The sequence below is a fragment of the Bactrocera tryoni genome, chromosome 4 (assembly GCF_016617805.1).
Source record: "Bactrocera tryoni isolate S06 chromosome 4, CSIRO_BtryS06_freeze2, whole genome shotgun sequence".
NCBI lineage: Eukaryota > Metazoa > Arthropoda > Insecta > Diptera > Tephritidae > Bactrocera > Bactrocera tryoni.
In genome coordinates, this window is record NC_052502.1 from 73,701,667 (window position 1) to 73,726,147 (window position 24,481).

Below are 24,481 nucleotides of genomic sequence, written 5' to 3' on the forward strand. Positions count from 1 at the left end.
ATATTTTAGTTTTTTTTTTTTTAATTTTTTATTTTTATTTAAAACAGGTAAATTTAAAAATGATTTTTTTTTATAAACATTTTAATTTTGTCGATTTTTATATTGCTAGGGTTTAATTTAAATTAAAAAAGTTGTAACTAATTTTTTTATCTCTGCAGATACTAGCGACGAAAGCGATGACGTGCCACCGCAGCCGCAACCGCAAAAACTCTTCTCACTGCCACATGGTGAGACGGCATTTAGAAAATTCTGGTGGGCCTTCATATTTCCCATTAAATTTACACTGACATTTGTTATACCCAATCCTGCCCATCATCGTCGCCTCTATCCACTGTCATTTTTGATGTGCATCATTGCGATTGGGCTCAATGCTTATATGATTGTGTGGATGTTGACCGCATTTGGTGAGTAAAAATTATTTTATATCCATTTTTATAATATAATAATATTGTAATTCAAATTAATTCGGCTGTGCAAAGTAATTAATTAAAATTACATATAAATTAATCCAGAGATAATTTTTCGCAGTGACTTTCGCAATTTTATGTTAATTAAATTTATAGTTAATAAAGGTTGCTCAAGCGCGGAATTTATTTATCTCAAAGTCAATCTAACTGACAACAAATCCGTCAAATAAAAGATTTACATTTCCTAATTAAACATTAATCAGCCGCTTGATTGTTTTATAATTAGCAAATTCTGGGATTTACAAACTAAATCACACAATGTATTTGGAATGATCATTACATGATGATATTGAGTACAATTACCCATTAACTGTGAAAAGTTTGCATCTGAGCTAAATTCTCTAGGCGGAAGTTTGTGTCCGAGCTAGTTCTAAATGTAAAATGTTTGCGTCTTTGCTTAATAAATTTACTGTTAGGAGGTTTGTGTCTATACTAAGCTAATTTTTATTGATGTGATTTGAAAAATATCATACGCTGAACAATCACGCGCTCTTGCTGGCCTAAAAGCAAATTTCTGATGTGATGTATGCTAAGCATATGATCACGAAGTAAAATCGGCAAAAAAGACAATTCCGATAAGCAATTAATGCAAACTTCAAAATTTTTTATATAATACAGTATTATTAAAAAAATAATCGTAAACATAAATATATAATTGTTTGTTCTATTACAGGTGTTGCGGTAAATGTACCTGAAATAATTATGGGACTCACCTTCTTGGCGGCCGGTTCAACTATGCCCGAGGCGGTTTCCAGCTGTATTTCATTGCGCAATGGTGAGTAGAGAATCTCTCTGTCTCTGTCTTACATGTTAAATTTTTTAATCACATATAATTTTCTGACGTCACACTAGCGAACATATGGCAACTAACGCTTTTCGGACTATTTTCACATTTTTAAAAAGTAACACTCACTCTCTAACTGCTTTTTTATTCTCTTTCACCTTACGTCTTCTCACTCTTTCTTTAGACTTTTTGAGACTCACTATTGACCAATTTAACAACACTCTCTCTCTCTCTCTCTTTTTCTATTCTCTTTCACTTTACATCTTATCACTCACTTTTCCAATCAAACAAATAATATTATATTTACTATATCACTCTCGCTCTCTCTCTCTTTCTCTCTCTCTCTCTCTCTCTCTTTTAGGTGAAAACGGCATTGGCGTCTCCAACTCGCTGGGCGCCAACTCACTTGCCATCCTACTCTCGCTGGGAGTGCCATGGTTTATTAAAAATTGTATGAATTATGGCAAAACAGATGGCAGCGCTATGATTCAGATTGCCGCGCAAGGTATTGAATTCAACATTATCATTCTGCTGCTCTGCACCTTATCGCTCTTCCTCGTACTGAGTTTTAGCGGTTATCGGCTGACGAAACGTGCAGGCATAGCATTGATCGGCGTCTACTTAGTATTCATTGTCCTGCAGATTTTGATTGAGATGAATGTGTTCTTCCCAAAACAATGCTAGTGAGCAAAATCGAAAATTTAAAAAATGGTTGATAGAAAAGTAGTATGTTGTGAAACTATTTCTAGTATTTTCTTTTATATTTTTGTAAAAAAAAAAAACATTTTTTTACGTGAGCTAATTAAGACTGTTTAGTACTATAAGTACGATGTATAAAAACACCAAATCTATTTAATTACACAATGCGAAGCCAAATTTTAGCTGTTGAATTTTTAGGTTATGTAATTTTTAAGTTGTAAATTTAGTATATAAAGTATAGCATTTGCCTATGTACTTGTACACCGATTTTAGTTAATATTATTGAATGTATGTAGATATTTTTTTTGTATTACTAATTAGCCGGAAATTGTGCTATAGCCAATTAATTAGTGCCAGAAGTAGAAATTAGCGGCTGAAAAATTGTGTGTAGGTACACTATATAAGACCGCTTCGCAATAGAAAGGCTATGTAAACTTGTACTTAATGAATTTATACTCAGCTGAGTAATAATGTATATTAGCTTATTTATTATTATTAGATGTTTTTAATACTGTTGAATATAAAGTTGAAGATAATGTGTATGTAAATAAATTTACAATTAAAACTTTAGAAGTTGAATTATGTGAAATAATACGACAGACGTATCAGCTTTGGCGTTAGGTAGTGCTAAGTGTGCTCAATAACTTTTACATATTTAATTGAGTTTTTTAGACGGCCAAAATTATTTAACTTCATCTTACCTCGTAATTTTGCTAAATTTGAATCCGGATTTGAATTTGCCTAAGCGCTAACAAAAAATATCTTTCGCCGCAACAACATACATATGTATGTATGTATGTACATAAATCTTGAAACTGCTTTCAGCAACTGCACACACAAGAGACGACAAACATTCATACTAAAAATGTAAAACATACAAACAACGAATTAGCATGTAAGCATGTGATGTAATAAAAACGGAAAATAAATAATTTTTAAACAATTACACAAAGACTTTTATTAATGTGGACAACGAAAAATATAGAAAATTTAATAATATAGAATAATAAAAAGTTTATATGAAAATAAAGTATTTGTAAAATATTTTGAAAACAATTTTTTTTTAACTAAAAATAAAGTAAAAATAAAAAGCATTTGTTAAATAATTTTGATTGAACTAAAAATAAGTACAAAGTAATAATTAAAAATAAGTAAAATAAAAAACTAATACATATGTATGTATTTATTTTTAATATAGTAGTCTTTCACTATTTCCGCTAAAGTAAAAAATCCCTTTATTTCCTTTTAATTCGTACTTTTATTTTTAGTTGGCGTTTTTTCTTTCTTTAGCAGGTATAATTATTGTAAAGATTTGTTTTTTTTTAATTTATGGAGTAAATGTTTTTAGCACTAAGAAAAAATATATACAATTATGTATTTGTTTATATATTTATGTTTATTCTGAATTATGTAATGATTAAATACTAGTTTTTGGGTCTTACAAAATGACTCGAAAGAACTCTTATGTCTTTATAAAACAATTTCTTATTAATTGAATTAAATATTTTATTAATTAATTAAAAAAATTAAAAATTAGATAAAATTTAAAATGCGCCTAAACAAAAATATATGCTCTTCCATGGCCAAGATCACTTTTTGAGAAATAAAAATTTTGTAAATTAAAATTAAAAAAAAATCAAAGAATGAATATAATACCAGTAACTAAAACTCGCAATTTTTCTTTATTTAACTTTAATTGAATTAATAATGAATATATGCCAATTCTTAACCTAAAAATATTTTAATAAAAATTTATTAACAAAAAGGCAATAATTTAAAAGGCAAGTCAATACAAACAAAAAATGAACTAAACAAGCAGTAGAGGTGCATTTATTTACAGTGTAAAAAATATCAATTTTCTAGAAACTTTGAAAATTATGAGGTTATGCCACATTGTGTTCGAATAATAATTCATAAAATAAACGTACAAATTAATAGTTAAATTTGTCATTTATTTAAAAATTTGTTGCTTTCGCTTAAAACATTAGACAGTGGAACTAATACCAATTGCTTCGAAATTTTAAAAAAATATTGAGGTTATGACACATTGGGTTTAATTCAATCAAAATCATAAAATTTGTAATTAAATTAAATTTTTTTGTTATGGCTTAAAAAATTAATATATAAATAAATAATAAGAATAATATATTCAACTAAAAAAATCGGAAAAGCACCTTCAGCAAATAATTCCTTACTCTTAAGCATATATAGTTTTTTCAACGTTATTTGTTTTATTTGGTATCGTGTATATATGTATGTATGTATTAAATGTAGTATATATGTAATGTATGTATGTCTGTGTGCGTCATTCATTAATCAATGCATTTATTACAATGAAATTATTTTATTTACACGCGTTTCCCATAGCATTGAAATTGCATGTAAAAAATTAAATTATACATGCTTTGTCATTTAATGTTCATTTTACATTACGAACGTCGCTTTAGCGAGGCTCAGCCTTGTTTTCATCTAAATTTGAACTTAACATATTATTCTTATTATTCCACGCTACAACTATTACTAAATAAATAAATAAATTTAAATGTATATAGGCAATATATTTGACTTTGACTGTTTTACTTTTTTTTAATTAATTAAAAATAACTATATAATAAATATGCTTTTATAGAAGTCCTTTAGCACTTGATTTTTGCTTATTCGATTTTACTTTTTATTACCTGCATTTTGGGTAGTTGGCTCACTCTTTCCATGAAATTCATTTTGTTTTACTATGCTAAACACTTTAGCGCGTCTTTTTTTATAATTATTCGCTTCGACTACCGCATAAATTGAAATGTATTACTTTGTTAATTATTCAATTATAACGCACGCACGTAGAACGCATCGTTGCTACCTAATTAAGTACAACAATGATAGACATGTCCGCCACTTTTCATTGTGTATTCATTATACGCCAATTTGCTGTAACTGCTATGCACCTGTGCAGACTCAAGTGAGTTTTGTAGTGATTTGCAAGAGAATTGTCGATGATTAGTACCATCCTACAAAAGAAAATTAGTAATAACATAACTATAGCTCGAAAGCAAGTAAAATATTTGGGAATATTTAATAAAATTCTTTTACCACATTAGCAGTCAAACCAAACCAAAAATACCAGCTTACACTGCTCTGCTTTAGAAATTTACGCGTTCTGAATCATGAAGCATTTCCAGCTTGCTACACACTACACAGCACTGCATCTGGAAAAGTTTCATTAGAACACTTACCTTCGGTTGTATGGGAAAACAACACCAGAGTATAAACGCTATAAATGCCACCAGCGTGCCCACTAGCAGTATGAAATCCTCGATCGTCTATTGAAGTATATATCCAGAAATGAAAATTTAAAATTCAATTGTTTTATTGTGAATTTTTATACGCAAATTTGAAAGCACTTACCGGTTCATCGCCCAACAATACATGATTGATCAGATATGCGAAATCATCGAAGGGCGTCATGTCTGTTACGAAAACCCTCTACAATGCTTCTATACGTTTTTTTATTATCGCTATTGGGTTTTTTGTTCGCCCCAAGTAGCAAATAACTATGGTCGATTTTAATCTGCAAGCCCCCAATTGCCTTTATAGAAGTTTTTCGTTATTTTTTATACTTTTATTGCTAGCCGGTAATTAGTACTTACCAATAAACGACTTTATAAGTTCTTTATTCCTTTACAATAATAACTTCTGATAATGTTGATGTTGATTTGAAACTATTTTAAATCATGTATACCCGTTTAAAAATCAGTTTCTATTTTTGCTTTTATAATTGTCCTTAATGATGGATATATTAATATGCAATCCACTTTGTTTTGTGTTTTTGATAGAATTGCATGATAGTGTTTGTCAAAGAGAAGGGCTATGGTCGATCGCGTTACCAACTTTCATTTAAATATTAAATGCTATTACCAACTATATCTACTTTTTTGACAATTGTTTTATATAAAACAATAGTTTTTAAATTTAATTATAAAAAAATGTAAAATCTTCGAATAATTGCAATTATTTCATTATAGCTGCATTACATTGCCGTAGACCATTGTTATAAAAAAAATATTAAAAGTTATTATTAATTTACCTTGATATCTATAAATTATATGCTGAGTCGTTTGCGCAATGCAAATATACGAATTATTGAAATTAGCATAGTATTTCTCATTTAACACTGAAAATGTTTAATTCTGTTATTTTCGTGCCCCTATTGTAAATTGTGGGGAAACACGCTAATAATTTTCCGTGGTGAAACGCGCTCATCCAAAACAGTACCCCTTCGAAGGATAAAATATCGTAAAATTGGCAAAGACGTGAACGTTCTCAGAGAACGTTTATAATATAATTATATATAATAATATAATTATAAACGTTCTCTGTCTATGATATATGTTCTCTGGTTATCCATACAACTTAAGCTAACAATAATATGTATAGTAGCAAAGTTTCAAGTCAAACACCCTTTAATTGCGACATCATTTTGCAAATTCTTATATATGCCGGCATCTCTTTTTCTCATTTGTACTTCTAAGCAGTAACATGTACTATAGCCGAATGCATATTAGATCAGGTTCAAATTGGAACGTATTCTTATAGGGTTGCTGTTGGTTCATTTTTGAAACGAATTTTCTAAATGAAATTCTTAGCAATGAGAGAAATTTTGACGAAAAGACTTTAAAATAATTTTGTTTTCTAAAAATATAATTTAAAAAAGAGCATAAACTTGGTATTTATTAAGCACGCTTGTCACATATGTGCAATAAGTTTCAATTCAACCAAACAATGTACACCCTATAAGCAACTCTGCCATTTGGATTTTCTTATCCATTGTCCTATTGCCAAACAGCAAAAGCGGAATCAGTTCGTTTCGTTCGCTCACTCGTTCGCCGCGTTGCTTTTTAACCATTGTCGTCGTCGTTCTTTGGTAGAAGTAGCAAAGGAAGAAGCAGAGCTGTGTGGAAGAAGAAAAAGGCAGCAGCAAGCAAAGGAGAATCTTCTTTCTTTTGTGTGTGTTGTGTGTGAATTTCAATACAAAAAATTTTCACTAGCCCAAGCTAAAAAAGAATTGTGGTTTTATGTGTTGAAAATTATTTAAAAAATGCGGAATAAACCAACGAAAGTATGGTTATTGTATGTGAGTGAGACGCGCGTGTAATTTTGTAGATATTGTTGGTGAAAAGAAAAAATATTTTGTGTGGCCATTTGCAAGTGCGGTGTTCGTCGTCGTCGTCCCGCAAAGCACCGCCCGCGCCCAGTGTCTGTGTTTGTGCGCGCGTGTGTGTGCGGTAGCCGTTGGTGCGTCGTCTTTGTCGTCATTGTCGCCGCCGCCTATATAAAATTGGACTGGCGGACGAACTGTTTTCCGTTTTGATCAATCTATATTTGTTTAACTCAGTACTTTTTGAATTTGACGACGACGCTGTAATTTTCATATAAGATAAATTTGAAATATTTCAAAAAAACAGTGTTTGTGGCCACTAAGTTTTTGAGCGCCAAGCGCCAATTGGATATGGATATTTCAACGCCAGCTTTGAACGATACAAAATCGCTGTACCGATGAATGAACGACGCCAGTGACGCGGGCCAATACCCAGCCAACAGCGAGTCGGCAACAACGAAACAAATGCCCTGTGGCCGGGAAAACAAAAGGTGCGCTAAATAATCTAATAAATATTGTATTGTGTTCAACTATAGAATCTAAAATACAGTAAAAAGTTAAAATTAGGAATAGGATATTGCAAAATATTGTTAAAATCGCCAGAAATTAGTTTTTCTGGGTGTAGCGACTGTGACTGTAGCAGAACGCTGCTGCTGTCGACGTCGTCGTCGCTGTCACAACCTGAGCCATGTAAAACAGACAGAAAGGTAGGAAAAGTAGAAGCAAGAACCAGCAAACATCATAAAAACGATGAAGAAGCATTGCATAAAAGGGAAACGAAAAGTGTAGCAATAAGAAAGAAGGGTAATATAAGCTATTGGCATAAAAAGTAGACGAAAAGTGGGATGAAATAGAAGTGATTAAAAAGGAAATTTGGAAAAAATTTTGCAGACGCGTTGAGCAGAGCAAAAGAAATACTGACGCCGCCGCCGCTGCTTTCGCTGCGCATTCTCGCATTGCCGACGTCATAAGATATGAGTATGAAAGAGCATAAATGGGAGTACAAAGAGCGAATGGCCATGAGCAGTATTAAAGCACAATAACAGTAGAGACAGAAACAAAAAAAAATTAAACACAGCAACGACAGTGGGAGCTGTAGCTACAGCAATGCCAACAAAAGCAAATAGGAAAATTTTATGTGAAGAGGGAAGAAATTCAGTGACGCGCTGCCTCGCTGCCTACTTGCTGTATGCGTAGTTGTATGAAAACATCGAAAAAATAACAATATAAAGCGGTAGAGCTGAATTCGAGTTTTGGCGTTGTTGCTGTGTCGTACAAACGCATAGCGCGATGCTGGTGGCGGCGTTATTATTGTTAGTTTTATTTGCTGTTCACTTGGTTGGCTTTTGTTGTTGCTACCGCGCTGCTGCTGCTTCTTATTAGTATTTTTTGTGCTGCCGCACTCTCTGCTAATTATAATGGTGGTTGCTGTCTGCGTTTTTTTTACTTACTGCCTTGCGCGTATGTGTGTGAATTGGTATTATTTGAGTGTTTGTTTTACGCAGTGTTGCATTTGTATTTTTACTTTGACTATGGAGTTTGGCGTGAATTTAGAATTAAGCTGCTGTCTGATTGTTGGCGTTGAAGTTGCTCGGTGACATACAACGTGCTGCACAAACATAAATAATTGGGTAAATTTGTTAACAAATAATACGCAGGAGAATGAAGCAGATGCCTTGTTTACTTTTAAAGCAGACAGGTGGAAAGATACATCAAATTTTTGTTTAATTTGATTCGGCTTCAAACTTTATGTTAACCGAAGATAGTCTTCTTCTTCTTTACTGTCGTAGACACCGCTTACGCGATTATAGCCGAGTTAAGAACAGCGCGCCAGTTGTTTCTTCTTTTCGCACGGTGGCGTCAATTAGACATTCCAAGCAAAGTAGGTCCTTCTTCACCTGGTCTTTCCAACGAGTGGATGTCTTCCCTTTTCTCAGCTTCCCCCGCCCCCGGGTATTGCGTCGTTTCAGAACTGGAATATGTCAATGGTCTCGTATATCTCATACAGCTCATCGTTCCATCGAATGCGATATTCGTCGTGGCCAACTTCACGTGGGTGTGGCCAGAAACGATTCTTTTACATATGACTCAAGCACCTCACGACTTCCGGTCCTAGACCAAGTATCCTCTGGGTAGCCAGAAAAAATCCGTTTGAAAGCGAGCTAATATGAGAAGGCGAAACATCCCCTCCACAGGGTTGTTCGCTGGGTTTGGGACCCCCACATAAAAACAACTACCAATGAAAAGGAAAAAACCGAAGATAGTAAATAGTAAAAATTTCAAATATACTAATAAAAAGCTATATCAAAATTATTGTTGAGATCTCTGCCGGAAACCCGTCAAGCAATATTATAATATTCCCGCGCTTAGCATTTGGGCTTCAGAGAAAAACAGTTGAACAGCGGACTTTGAAGGAGCTGACCATCGCAGATGGTGCGTTACCCAACGAAACGCTGAGTGACCTTTGCACTTCGTTCTTGATACTGTAACAGGCTAAATTCCTACTTAAGTTCCCCGCAAATTTTCCTTTCGCCAGACTTCGAAAGCAACAAACTTCAGACATGCACTGACCGCCATTCACAGTTGATCCATTAACACCTTCAACGACTACATCTCAGTAAATACTGTACCGTACAGATGCATGTCCAGTATGTAACGAATCCCCGCATAACTCTAACTACCGCTTTGCATGTCCAGCTAACCCTACAAATAAATCTAACAGCCTCCCTCCCTATTGTCCGGTCCCGTCGAAACAGCACGTTTCCTCGGTTTACCGTTGGATGACCTCAATCACGACTTATCTGAACCTTACCACACAAACGGAGATTAGATAACCGTGAGTCCCTCTTCGGAACTCACTAGACCTAAAAAATAATCAATATATCCCGTTTGAAATAAGCTACAGTATGATAGAAACAACTTGTTTTCATTCGACTTCAGTTAAATATTTATTTTCCTTTGTTCCAAACCTGCCGCAACAATGTAGTGACAAACTTGTCGAATAGAAAACAAAAAACAAATAAGCGGAAGTAATCAAGGCAATAAAAAATTTTGCGTCTAACTGCATAATATTCTGCGAACACTTTAGAATTGAGAAGGAGATTTCTATAGTGACAACAACAAAAGACACAATACCGCTTTTTATCAGTAATTCTTTCTGTTGTTATTATTATTATTTATTTTATAAATTTGCATTACATTCTTTCATGAATCTATTGCAAGCGCCGAGCGGATGCGCTACTTCAGCACAGTATCTTTTCGCATGTGTTTTGCTCTTCTTGTGCGCACACTTCCGTTAATGTCAATGTCGGCGGCAGAATATCACTTTATGCTAGTTAAAACCAAATCTTTATGAAATAATGTGGATTTGACAACAGCGCATCGGCGCAGTAACAGTTGATCGCTTGCCTTGTGCTATTCAGTGCGCTAACTTTGATCTTTGCTGCGATTTTATCAGCATTTTGGCTTTATATGCGATATTCATATATTTTATGGCTTATACTTTAGCTTAATTTCGAGATTTGCAATAGTTGTTTGCTTTGTTTTTATTTTACTTTGTGTGTGTGTGTTAATATTCACCACACGCGCATTTTGTTGTGCGCTTTCGCCGCGCTTTTGCGTTGCTAATTTGCGATCTTTACGCTTTTGAGTTATTTTTAACTTCTTATTATTTCGTTTTTTGCAAAAGCATTCACTTTTGGTAGGTCGTTGTACTTGACGTTCGGTTTCTTACTTTTTGTACAATGTATTATACATTTATTTTTGTTATTTTATTATTAATTTTTTTTTGCGCAATTTGGAAAGAGAATACATATACATATATTTATATACGCGGAATATAGTATGTGACTTATTAAAATTTCCCCACAGGTCGGATAGTTAGCTAGAACTTTGAAGGAATAACAATCGGCGATTCTTCGTTTCCCGAAAGCTTCGTATACAAGATCATTCCCATCTCCTAGTGTCGTTAAATCGATAAAACTACGCGAGCTACAGGCTACAGACTTTCACTTACCAAATAAGCCAGGCAGATCACCAACATGGTTTCCGTTAAGTGTTATAACTGTTCAAATACCTGGTGTCACCCTGTGAGAATACGATCCTGTAATGTTAAATCTGTCAAAAGCTTTTGACACAGTTAATAATACAACGCTACTAAAGGACTTCGAACAGTTGACGCTTCTTCCAGTTAATCCGTATTACTTCGAGGTCAAAATTCAAATTTATGAAGAATTGAAGAAAGGGTTCCGCTTTCGCAGAGGGATGTTCTTTCATCGCTACTTCTCAATATCTGCATCTCGAAACTCCTCTAACCAACAGAGGGAATTTCCATCAGCTCATACGCTCATGGTTTTATAATATTAAAGTTGGGAAAAGTAATATAATGACTTTTATTAGAGGGTAAACTACTACTTAAACGAATGCTGCTTGCGACGAACCCGCTTTTTAGGAGCATGAAGAAAACATTCTTATACTGCGTCGACCATGTTGAACACCTTACCGATCAGACAACGGACACGACAAACTTTAGATGTGTACTGAACGCCATTCACAGTGGAATTATTAACATTTCTGACATCCTGCCTTTGAATGATGTCCTTGGAGCTTAATTACCTACCACCAATAGCATAAGAAGAGCTTGAGTTGTATCGCCAATCTAGAATGAGACTTGCGCAATTTCGTTCTGGATACTGTAGCAAGTTAAACTCCTATTTACCCAGAATCGACCCCAACATATCAACACATGACCACCTTATTGTGTGCCCCATGGTCCGATCCCCTTGAAACAGCACGTTTCCTGGCCCTCCCTTTAGTAGGCTAGCGCTTTGCGCCCAAAACAGGCTGTTGTTAGAGATAACGGCTACAACAAAAGCATAATCCACGAGACCATCCGTACTGCGTAGTTCCAACGTTTTCCCCCCCATTATTTCTACATAATTTGTTAATTAAATATCGACTCCCAAACAAGACCACCTTTTATAGTTTGCCCTAATTTTTCTAAATTTAATGTATTTCTTTTACTTTTTTATTCCCTACCTTATATTTTCATCCACTTCATCAGCTTGTTTACCGCTTTCTACGCGTTGACTTTCTATCGTCATCCCACCAGTCAATTTATCACCATTGTGTGAGCCGCAAGCAATCAACATTCTTCTCCATTTTTTTCAACATTCATTCATTAATACCGTTGCTCGGTCGCCAATTGTGTCTACGTAGATATGTATGACGTATGTCTGCATTCCTTCAAACGTTTAAATCTCCAAAACGTGCCAAGTTATTTAACAATGAAATGAACGGCAAACAGCGTCGCGTTGTTCACTGTCTTCTGCACTGTTAACTTCTTTCACCATTTTCCCGCCGAGTCACTCTTACCAAGTCAACAGTCAACAAATAGACGAATATGTGGCAGCGCTATACATTCAATGAATTCCTTGTGTTTTTAACGGTCCGCTCTCGTCATTTTTCTAATGCGGCTAATTTTGTATGCAATCGCATGGTTTCCAACAAATTACGCCAGTTGTGAAGCTGAAGCCGTTTGTCACAGCGGTGATTGTAGTTATACGTTTTGATAGTTCACCTTTTATCGCTTAATAAAAATTATAACGACTGCACGCTGCTCTTGTTGGCAGCGATCCACTTTGCGGCCTGCTAACATTGGCCATAACGGCCTATTGCCGTTTTATTTCAAGTGCAAGGTCTTCAAAACAGTTAACGGTGCCATTTTTATTGAGCGCTAATTATTAGTAGATGGATCCCAATGGGTGCGCTGTAGTACGTGCAAGATTTTTGAGTTTTCCGTACAATATTTGCATTTACAACGGGTTTGACAAAGTTTGTCGTCAAAAGATTTTTGTATTTGTTGTAAAATATATCAGGAGTCCTATTCTGTAACCCCACTCGAAAATGTGTTATATTCGAAATTCGGATTTATCGTATAACTGTGCGAATATTGTACTACCCTATGCCAGAATAAATACTTCTACTTCTTTATTGGTAAGCGGTGTAGGCGGTTATTAATTAAATTAAAGCTCACCGATGCAAACGGGGTTAGATCGGCGAAAAACAGCCTTGGTCGTATAAAATCCGACTCAATTCCGGTGCGTAGAACCGGCTGTCGTGGGATTGGTGTACGCGGTTAGAGCCGAGTGTCCAGTTTGGCACTAATTGGAGATTCAAAGTGTAGCCAGGTCCTTCTCCACCTGGTAACTTTCCAACGGAGTAAGGATCTTCCTTCCACCGGCTGCGTCTGTTCGTTTTACTATTGAATATTTAACGATTTTCTTTTTTGCTATATAAAATGCTAAGCTTATCGGTGGGTTCTATGAAAAATACTAAGCATAATTTCTAATATTTAATTTTTTTGTAAACATGCGGTGTTGCCACCTATACATTACTTTTAAGATGTAACAGGTTGCTAGGAAAGTGAAGTCTATTTGTTGCCTCCAATAGTTTATTTGCTTCTTTCACCACACATTTACAGACACTCGAAATGATTTAGGAGCTTTGTTTGATCGTGAGGCAGTTATTGCACATTAGAGGCTTTATTGCTTGTTCTATAAAATATTGCCATTTTCGAATGAAAATTGCCACTTGAAACGAATTCACACTAAATCAGAGGTGTCAAACTGAGTAATCGTTTTTCGCACTAAATTAAATCTTAGTTGAGCGATTAAATTCGCAGAAGTGTACTCACTTTCTACTTTCGTCAGTTTTTACTTATGTATGTATGTATGTGTGTATGTATACTAATAAAAGTAATGCTAAGCATTATAAAAACAGCTGTAATGCTAAAGAAGGAGAAGAGCATCACAAAAATGCATTCCATTTAAACTATAGAATATTATGGTTTGTGAAGGCAAATGCTCTATTTGCATGATGCTTTCACTAACTCCCGTTGACGTCACGCATCCGGTAAATAAAATGCGAAATTTCTATTAATAACTGCATTGTCATGTGGCGCTTGGTTGTATGTATGTACATACATAGTCATGTAAATAAATAATTGCAAAGGCGCAATAGTTTTCCCGGAAAACCGCACTGCAAATGCACTTTTGCGCGCACTTGTAAATTTTTATTTTCTTATTAAACACTCGCTAAGTCTGAATTCATACACGGCAATGTTTGTTGTTCATTATCCGACATTATCGCTTTTGTTTGTGACCACTCTCCGTTCACACGCGTCACTTAAGTCGGGCTTTCATATCATTTTCGTCATTCAACATTTTCCAAAATTTCTGCACCTTACTTGCATAAAATAAATAACCGAAATCAAATTTCCGAACATATTGAAAATACACTTTTGAAAACGCGTGCAAACAAAAGCATTGCTAAATTAGGTAGCAGTACAATTTCGCGAATATGTGTGGCCTCAGCAAAATCCGCTTGTTACTCTTCAGCCTCGTGGCTCGCAAACCTACAAACTACAAATTGCGGCCACAAAAGTGTACTTGTGTGAATCGACACTTAGTTACATGTATGCCATTTGTAATTACTGTTTACTGTGTGCTCTCTGTCTCTCTTTCGATGTCACTGCCACCCTGTGATTAAATGAATGCATGTGTAAAAGCACTTGACGCATTTCCGTTGAACTTCGCCCGCCGTCGATCAGCATTCCAGCTGTCTAAGGTTTCTGGATTTTTGGTGCTGCTTTGTACCTGGTTATACTCATATTTCAAAATACACGCTAATAGCGGCAGGTTTTGTTCTGTTTAAGTTCGGTGTGTTTGCATAGTGCAATGTTTGCTAAATTTATATATTTTTTAATTTTATTATTTGCAATGACATTTACGAATTTTTCCTGTATTCTTGCATGCTTTTTTTTTACTGTGTCAATGCCTCTGGAAATTAAATTTTCGCGCTCTTGTTCTCCTTGCACTCTCTCTTACATGTACTCATTTTAGGCGCGTGCTGCTCACAATCTGCACTTATTCTGTTCAATTTTATTGCGCAAATTATTTTTTATGTTTTTATTATTGTTTTTGTAATATTTGTTGTTGTCTTCACGCTTGTCAACCGCCTGTACAATTGTGTTGGTTTTGTTGTTGGCGCTCTGCTTGTGTCAACATCCTTCTCCTTGTAGTTCGCACTGTTGCGCTCGCCACTTGTAACTTCCGGCGTCGAGCCCGTTGATTGGCTGGAATTTTTCGCTTTCTCGCGCGTCATGCTGCGATCGTTGTGCCGCACTTCCGTTTCACTTCACCGCTCGCTCTCTCGGCTGGCTCGTATGGCTGTATGCGTGTGCGCGTGTGCATAATTCTGTGCATAACTTGTCCTCACAATTGGAGCATTGCATTTAGTTGGCGTTGTTGTTGCGGTTGTTGGACGACTGTGTCGTGAAATGCGCACATTGCAATTAATTACTGCCTGTTTTGTACATTCGTTCATTGTTTTTGTGTTGTTTATTTTGATTTTACTTTGCCTTGTTTTCGCCTTTTTCATTTTGCACGCGCGAAATATAAGTATACAATATTTAAATTTTTTCTGTGTAATAAATCAAAGCGCGCCACTCACTGCATCCAATCGTTGATTGCCTTGTAACTGCCACTTTGCCGCTGTCATTGCAAATTTGTTGCTGTTTTCTTTTCTTTTTATGTCAGCTTTTTTGCCTTTTGTCAGTCTTTTTGTTTTTCCACAGAAATTTCAGTACAAAAGTAATGAGTCAGCAGCGAAAAAGGTCATCACGTTTAAAGCTCGCGCACTGCATGCGATAACAGTTATTAAGAAATGCGTAATAAAAAATGCTTGGACATTCTTTAAGTGTGCATTTCTTAAATTATTTTTTTTTATTATTATTTCTGTTTTTGTTTTTACAAATTTTATGCGTCAAATTTCAATCGTAAATTCCTTGGCAGTTTGTTGTTATACACATTCGCAACTTTTCTGTTTCTCTCTCTATATTTGCTTAGTGCACACCGCGTCTAGAATTATACATTCTTTACCCAGCGCCGAAGCCCACACGCTTACAGCCCATGCGCTTTCTATTTTTCCCTCATACATATACACATATTGATATAATGTTCACATATTAGATATATGCATATGTATGTACATACATACATATATCCCGTTTGTTGCCGTTAATTTTATTAGTTTGCATTGTTTTTATCGCCATTCGCCGCTGATCGTCATCTGCGCCACTGACAGCGCTGTTTTCTTTGTTGTCTACCTTTGCTCACTGTATTGCCGCGGTTTGATGAGCAGCTTTGTATTTTGCCGTCACTTTATTTACCTTGCTTTATTTAATTTTTTTAACTGTATGTGCTGTTGCCACACGCGGCCCAGAGCCGCCACTTCATCGCTTTAATATTTGTTTTATTTATGTATCTGCAGACATCCAGGTTTATCTCTCAGTGTGAGACATTTTGTATGCATACGCATCATTGTCCGAAACTTGCATTAGTTTTATTATTTTCAGTATTATGATTTTGACATAATACTAACACATTTATAAATTGTTTAATTACTGCCCGTAATATCTGAAAATTTTGAAATTTTGCATAATAAATATTCTTTGGCAGAAAAGCGCCAAAACTATCGATTTTGGAATTATCGTTTTGACTAATTTAAGTGGGTGTTCATATATTCAACTTTTCGAATGTATTCAATCAATAGTCCACACACGAGTTAGCTCATTGAACTAATGGGTTCTTGGAATTTCAATGGGAAAAATTCTACTAATTTGTTTTAAAATACTTTTCAGCAATAGACATTCAGTAACCAGAATACCTACAAATATGTACATTATTGCGAGATAGCCAAAGCACGTTTCTACTAATTCCTTATTCACATTTTAATTTCTGTTTTCATTCTATATTACTCTTACCGCGCGGTTGCGATTGAATTTTTGCTTTTCTGTTTTTTGTTCACCTTTTAACTCGAGTTCATATACGGAAAATTTTCTTGGTCATTAGCGGCAAATTCTCGTACCACAACTCGTATCGGATATAACAAAAATTAAAGGAAAAATAATCTGAGTTTGCAAAGTTGAAGGGAAGAGTGGTTGAGTTTTTAAGGTTATCTCGATTTGCAGCAGTCCAATGGAAAAAAATAATGGCCAAAGTTGTAGGTAATAAAAAGACCTGCAACGTCTGCGTAACTTTTTTCTCTTAATCTTAAAATTTATGTGAAAAATTCAAATAAGCCACTTTTTCTTTTACAAAAAAGTGAAGTCTGTTTTCATTTTCTTCGTTGAAATCTATATTTTCCGTTCTTCGTCTTACCTCGTCGCCCCTTCGCCAACAAACTTCGTGTTGCGGCAACAACACTCTTCGTGTCTGAACCGACACTAACAGAGTTAGCTGCATATGCGCATTTTTTACCTTCTTCTGAGTACGCCTTTTATTGTATTTTCCGCCTATGAGTTAACGTTCTAATGCATTTGCTGTGTCTGTGTGGTGTGCTTTCTGACGGCGTCGTTTATTATTCGTCATTTGAGCTCGAGTCTCTTCACCTTCATTGCCGATTCTCGATTATTTTTATGGCCTATGTCGTTGTTGTTTTCCTTTTATTGTTGTTATTCGATTTTTTCATTTGTTTATTACAGTTGTTATTTATTATTATGAGTACCGACGACGCTTCTTCAATTCGCTCTTTGTTTTTGCAGGTTTTGTTATTGTTTTGGTTACTGATATTGTTTTTGTGGTTGTTTACAACGTAACGTCGCATTTCGTATTTTTTCCATATTGAAATGCCACCACATACTTTGTTTTTTGTTTTTATCGCGCATTTGTTGTTATACTTTGTCCATATTACTTTTCTTTTGTACTTGTTTAAGGTCTTAAATTAATGAAAAGCCAGACGCGGCCGCGTAGACATTCTGCTCCATTTGCAGTTAGATGCAAAATCGTACATAATCGTTTGGTGCGGGCACGGTGTGGCCTTGGTGGCTAACGAACTGCGCCATCAAGGTTGAATAACCAAGCGCCTTTGCCTTTTCGCTCTTTTTTTATGTCATTTATATTTGTTTTTTTTTTTGTTCAATGCATGCAAATGTGCTGCTTCTGTCAAGTCATTGTGGAATTTTTATTTCTAAATTTTTTAGTAACTCATTCTATGCAATTGTCGCTTGATACGCTCGCACGCGCAGCGTTAATGAGTGTGTTAACTTTAGTGTTCTGACGTTTCGTGGTACACTCTTTAATTTATTTACCTGCAATTAATATTGCCGTCAAATACAATTGACCTACTGTCGTGTGTGCGCCTGTAAGAAACAATATTTGTACATTTGTATGTAAGTATGTATGCATTTTATGATTTTGAGTTTTTATTAAATGAGCAGTTTCCGTCATTGTGATAAGTTTCATTGCTTGCGTCGATTCCAACATTGTACTTGACAGGTGCAATCATAACTGTTTACAGTTATTTACGTACAAATTCACCTTAATGGTTGCTGGCGCCATGTACTTGAGCCCACTTCAGACCTTAATTACAACAGCTATTCTGACAGAGATAAAAACAATATTATTGCAACTTTTTCGAAAACAAATTTCGAAGTTTTCTCTGAAGAATTTTATGGATCTGAAAACTTTAAATATCAGTAAAATGATAAATACTAACTAAATGTCGCTCTCGCTCCCATTTCAAACCTTATTAAATCACCAAATTTGAGAGAAAAGCTTTAGTTCGTTTAGTAAGTGCAACATTTTTGCACCGCCCGCGTCAAGGTGAAAATGTCACTTGTCAAGTGCTGAAAGCACAAACGTCTATCAAAATTCCTATCTGCTAAATTCGAAAACGTGGAAACGCATTTATTAAAAAAATTGCCAAAAAGCACGCAATAAAGATAAGCGTATGTGAAATGCGACGTTTTGTGACGTCATAACGCCAACGCGATGATAAGCGTTTTCTGTTTCATATCATTGCAATAATTTGGAAAGAACTTAATAAAATGGTAAAAAGGAAAAGAAAAGATAAGAAATTGAAGGGAATGAACATACATAAATACTAAATAGCTCGTGCACCGTGTGAACGGGTATGAATGTCTCATATGTAGTCTGAAAATGATAAGTAATTTTATATTTTGAAAGAAGTTAACAAGCATAGGGTGTATTGGGGTTTGAGAGTAAAATAATCGTATATTTCTTATAGCAAAATCAAATCGTTATTTTCATCAGTAACAAACAATTTATAGTTCCAATTATGCAATATCTCGACTTTGTACCTTCGCACGAACTCTCCCCAATGAGCAGTGAGCTTTGATTTATGCGATTATTTTTCGCAATAAATAAAAAAAACAAAGCATACTTTTAAGTCTTAAGCTAGCTAGCGAGCTAACATTTGCTTGGCATTAAATATGAAGCTGCTGGGTACATATTCCGACAATTTCTTTTCGCTAACAGACATCTCGATATTTGCTTAGATACCATTTCACATTTGCGTCTAATAAGTCGCCGCATATGCGCTACATAATTCATTTTCATTTCACTAACGCCGCGATAATATAATCAAGAAAATAAAATTAAACTAAATCAACAGCAAAAAGAAAAAATAAAACAAAAAAAATCACAAAAACTCAGGCAAATGGCAGCGAGCAAAAGTAACAATACAAAGAGCGACAGCAAATAATTGAAATGGAAAGAAAAAGTCCACCGAATAGCAAGCATTCTTAATGTGTGTGTCTATGTGTGTGGATAGCGAATGTTGGCGGCGGTGGCAGCAAGAGCAGCAAAGTTAATAAAATTTAGGTCACACATGACGACGACGACAGCGCCAAGCAACTGCGCTATGATGACGAACGAGTGGCCGGGGCGGACTATATACTCTGTCGGCTTTTATGCATGCGCCAATACAAACGTACAAACGGCACACCGTACATGCGACTCACACACACGTTTGACTACATGTTCATATCTACAAAGTGTTCGTTTGCCGCTTCCAGCCATTTGACCGTACACGGCGCTAGACGCCAATGCGTTCGTCACGCCAACTTGCCGTCTGACTAACAGTTTGTGTGTCGGCTTATGTGTCTATCTGTCTGTAGGTTGGCTCAATCAGCCGACCGACGTATTGTCTATGTCTTCGACATGTGCAGCACTGTTGCCGCATAGTTTTATAAAACGTTTTAACGCGCTGTTGCTGTGCGCAAAAACTCATACGTCAAGTTGGTTTGTGGGTGGAGGCATATTGTGTGTGCTCGGCGGCGGTGTTTGGTGGCGATTCTATATAGATTTCTTGATGTAACGTAGGTAGCTGCTCACTTGGAAATAGCATTGGCCGGCAAAAGCGTTTGTGCGCTTATGTACGACTAATATTTTCCTGCCGGGCAATTTCTTTTTGCCTTCCAAAAAAAATTTCTCACTAACACATTAAGAAGTAAAAAGCCTTTTCATGTTTATCAACACTTTTATGCGCAATAATTTTATGTATACTTATTTAAGTAGCTATTTTCATAACGTTTCTGTTGTGACGACATGTTTAGTCGACCTTAACTTGGCGCTGTAATTAAACATTGCTGAACTCTTTGCACTCAAGCTGCGCTTATAAGTTTTCTCAACTAAATAATGTGCGTACAATATTTCTTTTTTAAGTTTTTGAAAACGGTTGAGTTTTCAAAGCCTCAAGAGAACAGACTGACAGGAGTATTCAAATGACCATGACTATCCGGAACTACATATAGTGAATACAACAGTAGTTATCTAAACTCTCAGTTTGTATCAGACGGAGTACTTTAGTGTTTACTACGTCCATTGGTTCATAATCCTAGAAAGCGTCTTTCACACCATGTTTCAGTTTTAAACTCAAGTTCCTTTAATCATGCCTAACTTCGTAACCTCTTTTCGAGGTTATAGCTGTCGACTCACATTACATTTTTGGTCGCAGTTCTATCGAGAGAGATTGAACAGATTTCAAATTTCTGACTATTTTCGAGATCATGAGACCCTGAAGACTTTATTTAGCCTTCTTAGAATGATCGAATTTAGGTCTAATATGGTGCCATTTTTAAGTTAATTTCAAAATGCCACCCACGCTTGTATTGGAAAAAAGTGGAGCTGTCGATTTTCACAAGCGTCGTTTGAGGTGAATTTTACACCAGCAAAACCATTACCCACATACTGGAGCGAGTAGTAATCTCTTGGTGCCAGGACCCGACTATAAGGTGAGATCATAAGAAACCATGCTAAGCTTCCGAAGCTCTATCGTTGTATTTGGCCTGGCGTTGTACTGTTGCAACAGGATTCTTCTGCTACTGTTCAAAGCTGTCTGATTTGCTTATTTCAGACGGTTCAGATGTGACAGTACAAGTTGGAATAAAGACTTAACCTTGATTTGAGATGATTCTCCATCAATCCCATTAGTTACATAGCGAAACCTTTCGCACAGTCAAACCAGGCTTAATCTCCGTATCGCCTCATCGCTGGACGTCTACTCTACATTACCAGTAAAAATGGATTGCTTTTGTTTCGCTTCAACGAAAATTCGCAGATGGAATTTCGGTCCGGGTGCTGTTTTTTGCGTTAACTCGAGTGGCGCCCACACACCGAGCTTCTTTTTATATTCAAACTTGTTTTCATGGTTCCAAACGGTTATTTGTGCATTGTTTTGCTCTTAGACAACCGGAACAGTGCTAACATGGAGGTCGGACTCGTCGATTTCCGATTATTTTGTTGATATTTTCGAACAATTGTCCTTGCAGCGCGTTCTTCGTCTTAAAGCAGAATGAAATTACGCTTGAGTGGCTGTTATAGTATAAGGACTATAAACGCTATTCACAATTTTAACCGCCTGGCTTGCATTTACGCCTTTATATGTATACTAAGTCAAGCAGTCAGGAAACTTTTCGAAAAGTTCTTTTTTTTAATACGATTTCGAAATTTTTTTTTTTAATACGATTTCGAAAAGTTTTTTTTTTAATACGATTTCGAAAAGTTTTTTTTTTTAATACGATTTCGAAAAGTTTTTTTTTTTTAATACGATTTCGAAAAGTTTTTTTTTTTAATACGATTTCGAAAAGTTTTTTTTTTTTAATACGATTTCGAAAAGTTTTTTTTTTTAATACGATTTCGAAAAGTTTTTTAACGTCATATAGCGTTCCGACGACAGTCGGGATTACGGAACTGGCACTTACCCGGATGCTAACCTGACGAAGCACTGTTAACTCGGAAGATTTCTGCCGCTACAGCAACATCCCTATCTTGCTTACAGATTACGCGGGATACAGATTGCTTAAGCCGTTTATTGATTAGACCTATATGAAATACATACAATTAGAATCAGTAGTCAACCGGAACACCTGGTGGTTGATCTTTTTAAAGTTAGGTAATTTCCAGTGAACCTGAGTTTAGACAAGGCGTTTCAAAAAACTAAGGGAACGCTTGGACTTCCACGCGAAATACTATTTCAAACTCAGTCTTGCTCATTTCTTCAAGCTATTCGAAGACACCACTTACTTTTTATGGAAATACAAAAGTGCATTGAACTCTCTTTGATGTTATTGATATAACTGCCGGCTGCAGTTGTTTCACGGCACACATTGATTTATAGCTTTTTAATAATGAAGTGCAGATGCTGAGTTCATACACAGCGCTGTCACCCTCGAATTGCGCCCCGCACGTACATATACATATTGATTGTCTGCCAGCGTCGCACGCCGAGCTGCGCAAGCGTTCTACTGCCAACTGCAAACACATGGTAGAAATGTGCAACTGTACGCGCCAAAGGCAGAAACAACAACAGCAGAAACGCTTTGCGGCAGGCAAGCAATTGAAGAAGTGCATAAGCATACAAAATATTCTAAAAATAGCCAGAAGCAGCGGTATGGCATACTGCTGCGAATGCACCTGAACAACCAAGTCGTCGACAGTGGTTTCCACAGCAACTATTACTGTGTAAATATGTAGACGTATATAAATATCTTGGGTTCAGTCGCACAGTCACAGCGTCTTCAAATTAAACTGTCATAGGCAGGATGAGGCAAAGAAACCGCAGACATGGACGCAGGCGCAACACCGGCTGCAATTCGAAGGGAGACAGCCGTAATAAAATGGTGGCAAATGTAAAGGGGAGATCAAAACAAAGCGTGACGAGACGGCAAAGGAAGTCAACAACCAGACAAATGGTACAACAACATTAACAATAAATAGCAACAAACACGCAAGCGTACACGTAAAGCCAGAGTTGATTTGGTTGCGCTCAAAGTTAAGTTTCTGTAAGCTTACACTCAGCGCCGTTGCAATGCATGCGTTGCCAAGCAAGCAGCTGCAAGTTTATTGGTTATTCCAATTGCTGTGCCGGCAGTGCGGATGATTAAGCGAAAAAGTGGATCAAATATACGCTCGCACAATACATACATACATACACATGTATGAGAGCAGGAATGTTGAAATGAAATAAAATAAATTAATTGAAAATCATGCAGCGTGTGTACACAGCCTTATGTACGACGTTAAGAAACAGCTGCATGCTGAAATTCATATGACTTTGTTATGCGTTTGATCAGAAAGGTGACAAGGCGGTCAGCAAAGCAACAGCCGAAAAAGTGCCCAATGAGAAAAAAAAACAAATGTTATTTCGCCAAATCGACTTCATAATAAAAATGCTGAACTTCATTCAGTGGCTTCGTCGACACCATCCGCCTTTTCGAGCAATAATACACACAAATATAAAAAGAAAACACCAGCAGACCGAACATTTGAGCGTGTACCGGACGCCTGCATGAAACAGCTCAGGCTCGGCCCGTCCCGTCCCGCCAGCGTGGTACACTGCCTGGCGGTAAATACTAAAAACAGTGCAAACAAATGTTGTTTGTGTTGTGCAGTGGCCAAACCGATAATGAAGTGGCAATGCCGGACAAACAAATAAATGAGGTAGGAAATGGCGCTGTTTCCATTGTATGGTATCGGCCGATTATTTGCGAGCATACCGTATCTTGCCACACCATAACACGCTATGCTGCCACAAAATCAACCGATATCACAGTTGTTCTTGTTGTGCTGCAACTAACGATTCAGGCGCTTAATCCAGCCAGCCGGCCGGGCAGCAACCAGTTCGTCAGAGTCTGCTGTTTGTCAGCAAGCCAGCCGGCCAAAAAACTGGTTTATGTGCATTTGAGCCTGCCAGCCACGATTTCTGTTGTTGCTCGTACTCTTATGTGGTTGTTTGTACCGCCATATTGCCGGCTTGTGTTGGAATAAGTATGTATTCTGTTTTGTTTTGGCCTTTTCTTTCCTTCGTCGTTACTGCGTTAAACCTATTGCGCCGCATCTTCAGTACTTTTGTCATCGCTGTGGTTCCACAGTTAGTCAGCGGTGTTAAAGACACGTTTCCTGCAAGTTGTTTGCCACTTCCTTGTAATTGAATGCTGTATATTTTGTTAATATCCGTTGTTTTTGTTTAGTATTTTTGGCAAAGCTTGAAGTCAGGGTTTCCCCTAGAACGTTTTGGCTT

General features: G+C 36.1%; 3 protein-coding genes across 8 annotated transcripts in view; 2 read left to right on the forward strand and 1 right to left on the reverse strand.

Annotated features, from left to right (window-relative positions):
• The window catches only part of LOC120773997 (sodium/potassium/calcium exchanger 4), a 37,425-nt gene extending 34,529 nt beyond the window's left edge, over positions 1 to 2,896 (forward strand). For 4 of the 5 annotated variants that reach the window (XM_040103269.1, XM_040103270.1, XM_040103272.1 and 1 more), the window contains 3 exons: positions 159 to 404; positions 1,141 to 1,242; positions 1,613 to 1,935. In XM_040103269.1, coding sequence (XP_039959203.1) covers positions 159 to 404; positions 1,141 to 1,242; positions 1,613 to 1,935 — 671 coding nt within the window. Of the gene's footprint in view, positions 1 to 158; positions 405 to 1,140; positions 1,243 to 1,612 lie in introns of all 5 variants that reach the window. The other variant, XM_040103271.1, reaches the window with a different exon arrangement.
• Positions 2,897 to 4,278: 1,382 nt separating this feature from the next.
• Positions 4,279 to 5,797, reverse strand: LOC120775842. Its single transcript, XM_040106211.1, has 4 exons — positions 5,592 to 5,797; positions 5,350 to 5,530; positions 5,178 to 5,264; positions 4,279 to 4,952 (listed from the first exon to the last, which is right to left on the reverse strand). Exons 2-4 carry the CDS (start codon positions 5,407 to 5,409, stop codon positions 4,809 to 4,811), a joined length of 291 nt encoding a protein of 96 aa, XP_039962145.1. The 5' UTR covers positions 5,410 to 5,530; positions 5,592 to 5,797; the 3' UTR covers positions 4,279 to 4,808.
• A 1,007-nt stretch (positions 5,798 to 6,804) lies between these two features.
• LOC120773480 (serine/threonine-protein kinase minibrain) overlaps positions 6,805 to 24,481 on the forward strand; it is a 72,165-nt gene continuing 54,488 nt past the window's right edge. For both annotated transcript variants that reach the window (XM_040102406.1, XM_040102407.1), the window contains exon 1: positions 6,805 to 7,590. The gene's annotated coding sequence lies outside the window, so the exon portion shown is untranslated. The remainder of the gene's footprint in view (positions 7,591 to 24,481) is intronic.